This window comes from Chelonoidis abingdonii, unplaced genomic scaffold (assembly GCF_003597395.2).
Source record: "Chelonoidis abingdonii isolate Lonesome George unplaced genomic scaffold, CheloAbing_2.0 scaffold0027, whole genome shotgun sequence".
In the NCBI taxonomy this organism is placed as follows: Eukaryota; Metazoa; Chordata; order Testudines; family Testudinidae; genus Chelonoidis; species Chelonoidis abingdonii.
In genome coordinates, this window is record NW_027424288.1 from 2,259,814 (window position 1) to 2,270,351 (window position 10,538).

At 48.9% G+C, this 10,538-nt stretch overlaps 1 protein-coding gene across 2 annotated transcripts in view; it reads left to right on the forward strand.

Moving 5' to 3' along the window:
* Positions 1-10,538, forward strand: part of LOC116820903 (VPS10 domain-containing receptor SorCS1) — a 444,694-nt gene that overhangs the window by 412,691 nt on the left and 21,465 nt on the right. For both annotated transcript variants that reach the window (XM_032773669.2, XM_075061354.1), the window contains exons 22-23: positions 970-1,082; positions 4,620-4,751. In XM_032773669.2, the coding sequence (XP_032629560.2) occupies positions 970-1,082; positions 4,620-4,751 (245 nt within the window). The remainder of the gene's footprint in view (positions 1-969; positions 1,083-4,619; positions 4,752-10,538) is intronic.

Consider the following 10,538-nt stretch of genomic DNA (forward strand, 5'->3'; position numbering starts at 1 on the left):
GAAAGTTTTAGAGCAACATGTGCCCAGTCTATCAATATAGGACTGGTTATAAAGTGCAGAAGTTGAAAGGCACTACTCTATGTAAATGACGTTAAGCATAATAGGTAAAATTATGGAAGGAGGATGTGCATTTAAGCATGTGCTTAAGTGCTTTGCTGAACAGGGATGGATCCCAGCCAACTGCACTGGTGTTAGAATGATGTTCTCTCACAATATTGTGGTGGAAGGGGGTCTCATTGCTGTTCCTGAGAAGGGAACAGCAATTCAATGGAAACACTGGGAAAGTCATGGAGCAGAGTTTGAGACATTGTTTTGGAACTCACTTCCCCCTCCCTTGGTCCACAGCAGCCCAAATTTGTTAACTGGCAGGTCCATGACAATGCCCATCTATCCCTCCTGCGTAAGGAGATGGGTAGCTCTGGGTAGCAGAGTGTGTAGTACCTGATGGGGATGCTGTGGGTGAGGGGAGCTAGTTACATTTTGTTGTGTCTAAGAAGTTGCTGAGGTCCTTTTTTGAGGGTAATTGACAGGCCAGTTTGTGTATTAGTATCTTTGTGAAAAGTGGTCAAGCCTTTGGACGAGTGCCCTTTTACAGCAGAGTAGTACAAATGTAAACAAATCAATATTGGAGTATGGTTAGAGAATGATAAGGGGAGAGGATGATGAGGACATTTTCCTGCCTTTTGTATGTGATGCCCAGGTGCCCATAGCCTTTGGGTGGATCCCTCAACTGTAGGCATATTCAACAGCAATTAGCATAGCTCCAGTGGCTTCACTGAAGATATGGCAATGTACACCAGCTGAGGGTCTTCCTCGCATTTGATTCTCAGTCAGCTGGGATAAGTGTATTATCTAGTTCCAATGGCTAAAATCCACTGCAATATATTGTATTTGATTGAAAACCCGACGCTGAAACTCCACGGTCTGTCAATGAGTTTATTCACAGCAAGTTTGTCATTGTATCCCCAGAGCGATTTCAATCTCTCCGCTTGTCGTTCTCGCCAAACCTGGATGAGTACAACCCAGATATCCCTGAATGGAGACGGGACGTCAGTAGAGTGATCAAGAGAGCTCTAGTGGAGGTAAGCAATAGAATACGTTTTTTTTTATTCCTCCATCATCATTGTGTCTATCCTGGCCTTGATTTGAAGAGCAGATTGATCTGCCCAAAGTCTTCAAGGAGCCAAAGATCTTGGAGAGGGAGAGAGAGAGAGGGAGACATATGATGAGATCTGTTGAAATACTATGCTCTGCAGCCCCGTTTTTTGTGTGGTTGAGCGTAATGTGGGTGGGCCTGATGGGCATAGGTCTTGCCTCTGGGAAGTATCACTACTTTTTTATTATAAGGGCCAAAGCAGAATACTTCAGAGGAAAGTGTAGATAAGACCCAAGTTGCCCCTATGCAATAACAATGCAAGCAGTTTTAACACATAATAATGATTACTGCCCTTTGCTGCTGTCTGTATACAGCAGCAGAATGCAGCATTGCCCCACGTGAATGCGCAAAAAGGACGTTCCAGATTTACGGAGCAGCAGTGAAAGTGCATTTCTTCACATACAAAAAGCAGGATTGTAAGTGCTTTGTGTCCAACATATAACATTAGCTACATGGTCCAGCCATGCAAGTGCATTTTACTCCACATACATCATTCTGGAGACGTGGGCCAGTGCTGGAGATGCATTTTCCTCAACATACTTGGTCTACTAGAAACTATCAAGAGCTGTGGCCTAAAGAAATAGTATTTGGGGCTGGAGACTAGGGTTTATAAAAGGCTGACAAATGTTACACCAGTTAGTGGAGATTGCAAGTGCTGCTGTTGTAACCCACACACACCTCCTGGGTGTGGTGGTGTGTCCCATCTAGTGGCACCGAGACCACTTAGAAATTAATGAGTCTGCTCTACAGCCTTAGCTAACAGTCATATGGCTTTTAATTCATGCAGTAGAGGCTCAAGCGCTAAGCTCCAGAGATTGCAGATTCAATCCTGCCCGCTGACAACTGGAGTGTGTCGCTGTTACACTGTGATACAGATTGAAGCAATGGAAAAGGGTCTGTGCAACTGATTTGTAGAAGTGTGTGTGTGTGAGAGAGGGAGAGAGAGAGAGAACATGCATGGAATGTGTACCCACAGGTAGTGTGTTCCTGTGTGTGATTATAGTAACTGCATGCACAAATCTGACTGCCACACCAGCCATTTGCACAGCTGGTGCCACAAATGATTGGACTGTCTTGCTGAAAGCAAACACCAGTTGTGAAACTCCATTCTGGGGGCTGAATTTCTAAAAATCTGTCCCCATCTTGTTTTTATCTTTAATGTTATTTTCAGTGAACAACACGCAATGCAATTTCTTCTTCTAACCTCATCAAAACATGGAGGAGGAGGAAGAAATAATCTTTCTGTGGGCTTTGGTTTGTAACCTTTAGACCTTTGTGTGTCTATATCAAGTATCTGATGGCCCATTCAGCTTCTAAATTGGTTTTCACAACATCAACAATGCAATAAAACAAAATCAATTCACTAAAAATAGATTATAAACCTCGGCTGTCACACAACCAGAGTGATACAATACCGCTAGGGTTTTTGTTTGTATCAGTGAAGGAACACTTTGACAGCTGATCACATGGCTGTATGACACACTTTAAAAAACCTTGATGGAAAAGTCCTATAGAATTTAGAGATAAAACCAAGAGTGGGCTATAGAAATTGAATAGGGTTCTACACAATTACTCTAAGACCCAAACTAGTTCAATAGAAAATGATCTCCTTGTTTTACATATTTATACCGACCTAGAAATGTCAATAGATGATTATATCCTTACTATAGAGTTCCATATGCTAGTGTAAATATTCTGTAGAAATGTTTTGATTCTCTTCTACAGGTTCCTGGTCTTTTCTCTATGTTGGATTATGATGTTCCTAATTTGGGATTATCCCAATATAACTTTATCATGATTATTCACACCATTAGTCCCTTGACCATTAGTCCCATTCCTTCTAGCAATGTCTAGTTCCTGATGCTGCAGAGGAAGGTGAAAATGCATCTAGCTAATTATCTGAAAGGTTACATGGGAGAAATTCTTTCCTGTTCACTGCAGGTGATCACTTTATACCCTGGAGCATGAGCACTGATAGTCCTTGTCTAAGCCTCTTAGGTGATTATATACCCACTCCTGGGCCAGCTCCACTTTCGAAGGTGATTACCCCCCCACCCCCCAAGACTCCCTTCCCCCAGCCAACACTACATTCCGTCAGGACAGAGCAAACACACAGCTGTATTTTACAGGCACTAAACAATAAAGTTAAGGGCAACCTTTGAAGGTAGTCATCGTGCTTAGAGGAAGGGTAGTCCCATGTTGTATTTCAGGATGTGCACATATCACCTCTGAGTGCTGGGAGGGAATTCTCTTCATCCCTTCATCTCCTTGATGCTCCCTCACTATGCATTACTGAGCAACTTAAAAGGTACGCTATAGGTTATTTTCACCTTCCTTTCACGCATCAGTTGTTGATACTGCCAGAAGCAGGAAACCAGACGTAATAGCCCAATTGTCTGATCTGGGATGGCAAACCTTACGTCCTTCCCCTTTTTGCCCCATAAATCGTACCCGTAGCATGAAAGGGACCACCAAACTGGGTATTTGTGTCTGTGACTGCCTGAGGCATACCCACCGCAATCAGCTAGATAGGGGTGCAAATACTCAGGCTTACCCTGACAACTGCATGCATCAAAGTGCAGGCACTAACTTTTGAGCACAGTCTGCGTCAGAGGAAGGGAGATTGCCCTTCTGAAAATGTACCCCACAGTGTCAAAGCAAGGTCTCTGGCTTACTTCCCAAAGCAACTTGTGTTTATCGAATTGCCAATATTGATTAAATATCAAGACAGTCACTGTACATGGATCCCTGCTGTTTTGTTACACTTTGGTTGATCTTGTTTGGCAAGGTACAGCCACAAATCCAGAGGATAATGAATTACTCTGGGCAGGTAATTCAATTTGCTGCCTCAAGTGAAAGGGCCTAGTTTTGATCCACTGGCATCAGTGGAGTTGCCGCTGATTCACGCAGTGTGAGATCCAAATGAGACACTAGAGCTTTTCCTTACACCTCTGGTTGGTTGAGAGAGAAAATAAGGGTGTCCAATTGGATGACAATAATAAATGCACAATTATGTTTCTCACCCGCCCACGTCAGGAGACCTGGACAGTCAACCTGCCAGAGGGAACAATAAGGAAAACTGAGTTTGTTTGCACTCTGCCTCGTTACCAAAGCTCCAATTATTTCAGCATCCCTAGAACATGCTGCGCTGGACTGACCCAGGATAGGCACATTAGGAGGTGCTCTGGGTCAGAACTGCAGAGTGTGCGGAAAGTTACTCGGCACCTGCTTTTAGTACGTGTGGTTATAATCAGTGCCTTTGGGGGCTCGTGCACCATATTGAAGAGCATGCTCTGAAAGCTCAGACAGAACAAGAATACAATAGAATGCCAATAGGCCCCGCTGACTTTCACCATCACCGGCAGATACCTGAATGTATGTACTGCGGTGCTTTAACACAGAAATCTTCAGCATTCCAGGCTAGCACTACAATTCACCTGTCGCTGTTTGTCTACATAACCAGGCAACAAGTATTTCAAGCAAACATATCCTGGTCGCAGTCCTGCCTGGTTTGCCCACATCCGCTGAGCTCTTCATTTTACCGTGTCAAGAGGCCATGGGAGAAAACAAAAGACCACCAGAAGACCTAGACCAGGTATTGTTTCTGTTCTGTGCAGAAGTGTGCGTGTCGGCAGTGGGAAGGGCAGTAGGGAAAAGATTTCCAACGCAGGCCTGAAAAAATAACTAAGGTGCCGTTACATTCGGTCCATTGTGATCAAAAACATCGTCTTGGTCCAGGCCAAGTGCTTGTTGCTTTGCCCTAAAGGGGAGATGAAGCTGCCCTAATGGTGCAGCTTGGGACTCCCATGCAGCAGGGAATCCCCCAGTGATGTAAAGTTGGCCTAAATCCATGTCACCTCCTAGATGGCATTCCAAGGTGGGTGGGGATGGGAGCGGGCATGACTGGGATCCCTAGACAACTGTTCCTGCAGACATGACTTAGATAAACCCTGAGAGGAGCACAGCTGGTGAGGCAGGAGAGAGCCTGGCCAGGCAGTGGAAAACAGAAGCAGCTGGTGGAACTTGATAGTTCATAGATGCATCGATTTTTAAGGTTGGAAGGGACCATCAGATCATGTACTGCGTAACATAGGCCAGAGAATTCGATCATGTGGAACGTTCCATCTCTGTGGGGCTAGAAGAGGTTAAAACCAATTGGAGGCATAAACTTGCTGTGGATTTTCATTTAAAATGTGACATGTGGTTGGTCTGTGAGGTGTCATCACTGTGTCTGTTTGCGCAGGAGTGGGTGCCAAGTCTGGCCTGAACAGGACTTGAAAGTGCCTCGTCCCCTGCTTTAGGTTCAAGTCCCCAGTACTGTTGAGCTCCTGGGTGGCAAACGGGGCCCAGCACCCCTCAGGATTTCCTGACTGCTCTATGGAATGAATAAACTAATTCTTCTCCTGGCAGCTAAATCAACCTTATTTTCCCCTCCTCCCTTTCTGTTAATTTGAGGTCTTTACCCAGTGTGGCCTGGAACTTATTCCCACCAGTGTCAGTTTCTTGCAATGCTTTGAAAAAACCTCTGTTAACCACACCCTGTTACCCAGGCTCAGAACTATCTGGTCACCTCCATTCTCATGCTTACCCTTGCTCAGCCTCCATCTGCCTTAACAAACTACTCATATCTGTAATTTTCTCCCTGTGCAAGTAATAAACACCCGGGAAGGAGATTTACTACCCTGCAATCCCCACCTTCCCCTTTTCCACTCTAATTTGGAAAGGAAGGCAGTGCATAGACTATCTAATTTACCCAGCTCCCCTCTGTCACTCTGCTGCTTATTGTATTCTGCAAATTATTGTATATCTATATCTATATTTTCCCCTGGTAATGCCAAAATCTCCATAGTCATAAAGAAAGGAAACATTGGCATGCTATCATAAGCCTTTTCAGGGGAGAGGAGAGCTACCGCTTTCAGTGGGACTTCAGCAGCATCTCTGCTATTCATCCTGTGGGGGTCAAATTGTAACCTTTCCTGTTATAGAAATTATTGCCAATTCAGAGCCAACCATTTCCTGTGGAGCTGCATCTTCGCTGTTTCCCACCTGGATGATAAAACATGTATTTTGTTTTGCGGGGGGGGAGCTACTACTCCCCTTCCCTAGTTGGTCATACAACTGGTATTGTTTGCAGTGGGAACTGTTTGACACAGGCTTAGTATGTCCCACTTGGCATTCAGAGCTCCTGAGACTTGCTCTAATACTGTACAGAATCACAGGTCCTCCACTGCCCCGGGTTGTTATGAGGGCCTGCACTAGGTCAACCTGCAGCTGAACCCCTACGGTAGCATTTGGATTGTCCCTGAGTTCATTTCTGAACATTTTATGCTGATGTTTACTGATGATGGCCTAATTTACTCCCTTAGTACTTTATATGCTTCGTTCTCTTTCTACTACAGGTCTTCTGCTTTTCATTTACAGAAGGCATATGAACTTAAAACTCGAATGCACTGCAGCAAAACGGGGGATAACTGGCTAGGCCAGGGGTTGGCAACCTTTCAGAAGTGGTGTGCCGAGTCTTCATTTATTCACTCTAATTTAAGGTTTCACGCGCCGGTAATACATTTTAATGTTTTTAGAAGGTCTTTCTCTACAAGTCCATATATTATATAACTAAATGACTGTTGTATGTAAAGTAAACAAGGTTTTCAAAATGTTTAAGAAGTTTCATTTAAAATTAAATTAAAATGCTGATCTTACACCGCTGGCCTGCTCAGCCTGCTGCCAGCCTGGGGTTCTGTTCACCTAGGCCGACAGCGAGTTGAGCGGGGCCAGCGGCCAGGACCCCAGCTGGCAAGGGCCTGCAACCAGAACCCCAGGCTGGCAGCGAGCTGAACGGGGCCGGCAGCTGGGACCCCAGCTGGCAATGGTTTGGCAGCCAGAACCCCAGACTGGCAGTGGGCTGAGTGGGCCAGCGGCCGGGACCCCAGCTGGCAAGGGGCCGGCAGCCAGAGCCTCAGACCGGCAGTGGACTGAGCAGGGCAGGGGGCTGGGACCCCAGACCAGCAGCGGGCTGAGTGGAGCCAGTAGCTGGTCTGGGGTCCTGGCCCTGCCCACATAGAGTGAGTAGCTACCTTCTCCCTGGTTCTGGCAAATTCTCTTCCTCTCTCTCTGCACTGTGGGTGGGGGTGCACTGGGCACGGGGCTGGAGGTGAAGGAGCAGGCTGGAGCTTGGGGTGCAGGGTCTCGCCAGGAGCTAGAATGAGGGAGGGGGCTCACAGTTGGGGTTTGGGTGTGGAGCGCTTACCTGGACAGCTCTCATTTGGTGCGAGGGGTGCAGGTGGGAATGTGGGGGTGTGTGTGCAGGAGATCCCGTTTGGTGCTCAGGGTGGGAATGTGCGGGGTGCAAGAGTCAGGGCAGGGGGTGTGCGGGGGCTGGGTATGTGTGGGGAGTGCAGGAGTCAGGGCAGGACACCCTCTGTCCTTGACTCCTGCACTGGCCCACATTACCCACCCCATGCCTCCTTGCCCTGACTCCTGCACTCACCCACACCATACCCCAGCCCCATCATCCCCCTGCCCTGATTGTCCTGCATCCCCACACATACCCAGCCCCATCATCCCCCCTGCCCTGACTCCTGCACTCCCCAACTACCCAGCCCCATCATCCCCCTGCCCTTGGACTCGGCACTCTCCACACATACCCAGCCCCTCACACTCCCTGCCTGACTCCTTGCACTCCCCTATACATACCCAGCCCCCCCACGCCCCCTGCTTCCTGATACATGGCATCCCCCACATACCCAGCCCCACATCCTCTGCCTGTGACTTCCTGCACTGGCCCACACCTACCCAGCCCCCCCACGCCCCTGCCTCTGACTCCGTTGATTCCCCAACACATACCCCAGTCCCCCCCACACCCTCTCCTTGATCGCACTGCCCACACATACCCCACCCCCCATGCCTTTTCTGCCCTGACTCCTTGCACCCCTCCCACAACATACCAGCCCCATTCATCCCCCTGCCCCTGACTCCTTCACTCCCCAATCATTACCAGCCCCATCATCCCCCCTGCCCCTGCTCCTGCACTCCCCACCACATACCCAAGCCCCATCATCCCCTGCCCTGACTCGATGCACTCTCCTACACATACCCTAGCCCCTCACACTCCCCTTGCCCGACTCCTGCACTCCCACACATACCCAGCCCCCCTCCTTTACCCCTGATACATGCACTCCCCACACTTACCCAGCCCCTCACACACCCTGCCGTGACCCGTGTACTCCCAACACATAACCAGCCCCCTCCTACACCCCTGCCCTGGACTCCTGTACTGCCCCACACATATCCCAGAGCCCCCCACATTCCTCTTACCCTGATCCTTGCACTCCCACACAATACCAGCCCCCCACCACCCCCTGCCCTGACTCCTGCACTCCCCACACATACCCAGCCCCCACGCCCCCTGCCCTGACTCCTGCACTCCCCACACACTACCCAGCACCCCCACGCCTCTGTCCTGACTTCTGCACTCTCCCCCACATACCCAGCCCCCCCACACCTCCCTGCCCTGATCCTGCACTCCCCCCACATTTTACCCAGCCCCCCTACGCCCCTCTGCCCTGACTCCTGGCACTCCCACACATCACCTCAGCCCGCCCACGCCCCCTGCCTGACTCCTGCACTTCCCCACAATACCCAGCCCCCGCACACCCCCTGCCCTGACTCTTGCACCCCGCACATTCCACCCTGAGGCACCAAACGCGGAATCTCCTGCACACACACCCCCACATTCCCACTGCACCCCTCGCACCAACATTGAGAGTGTCCAGGTTAAGCGCTCCACACCCACCCCAACTGCTGTGAGCCCCCTCCCTCATCTAGCTCCTGCGAGACCCTGCACCCGCAAGCTCCAGCCTGCTTCCTTCACCTCCAGCCCCGTGCCTAGTGCCCCCACCCCAGTGCAGAGAGAGAGGAAGAGAATTTTGCCCGAACCAGGGAGAATGGTATGCTACTCACTCTATGTGGGCAGGGCCAGGACCCCAGACCAGCGACTGGCTCCACTCAGCCCGCTGCTGGTACTGGGGTCCAGCCCCCTGCCCCTGCTCAGTCCACTGCGCGTTGTCTGACGGCGTCTGGCTGCGGCCCCTTGCCAGCTGGGGTCCGGCCGCTGGTCCCACTCAGCCACTGCCGTCTGGGGTTTGGCTGCCCAAACCATTGCCAGCTGGAGTCCCAGCTGCCTATGGCCCCGTTCAGGCTCGCTGCCAGCCTGGGGTTCTGGTTGCAGGCCCTTGCCGCTGGGTCCTGGCGCTGGCCCGCGCTTCAACTCTGCTGTCTTCCTAGTCGTGACAGAACCCCAGGCTGGCAGCAGGACTGAGCAGGCCAGCGGATGTAAAGATAGCATTTTAATTTAATTTTTTAAATGAACTTCTTAAACATTTTGAAAACCTTGTTTACTTTACATACATACAGTCATTTGTTATATAATATATGACTTGTAGAGAAGACCTTTCTAAAACATTAAAATGTATTCCGGCGTCAGTGAAAAACCCTTAAAATTAGAGTGAAATAAATGAAGAACTGCACACCATTCTGAAGGTTGCCAACCCTGGCTACGCCGTTATCCCCCGTATTTGCCTTGCAGGCATTCGAGTTTTATAGTTTCATATGCCTTCTGTAATGAAAAGCAGAAGACCATGTAGTAGAAGAGAACGACAGCATATAAGTACTAAGGGAGTTAAATTAGTCCATCATCAGTCAACATCAGATAAAATGTTCAGAAATGACTCAGGGGGACAATTTCCAAATTTCTTACGTTAGGGGTTCAAGCTGCACGGTTGACTAGTGCTAGGCCCTCATACACCCGGTGGCAGATGGAGGACCTGTGATTCATGCTTATCCGTATCTAGAGAAGTTTTCAGACTCTGAATGCCAAGTGATACTAAGCCTGCTGTCAACAGTTCCCACTGCAAACAATACAGTTGTTATGACCAACTAGGAAGGGGATTGTAGTCCCCCCCGCAAAACAAATTACACTGTTTTATCTATTGCAGGTGGGAACAGCGAGGATGCAGCTCCAAGAAATGGTTGGCTCATTATTGGCAATATTTCATTATAACAGGAAAAAAGGGTTACAAATTTGACCCCCCAGGATGAATAGCAGAGATGCTGCTGAAGTCCCACTGAAAGCGGGTTAGCTCTCCTCTCCCCTGAAAATTGCTTATCGATAGCATGCCAATGTTTCCTTTCTTTATGACTATGGAGTTTTGGTTACCAGGCGGAATATAGATATTAGATATACAATAATTTGCAGAATACAATAAGCAGCAGGTGACAGAGGAGAGCTGGGTAAATTAGATAGCTTATGCACTGCCTTCCCTTTCCAAATTAGAGTGGAAAAGGGGAAGGTGGGGATTTGCAGGGGTAGATCTCTCTCTGTGTT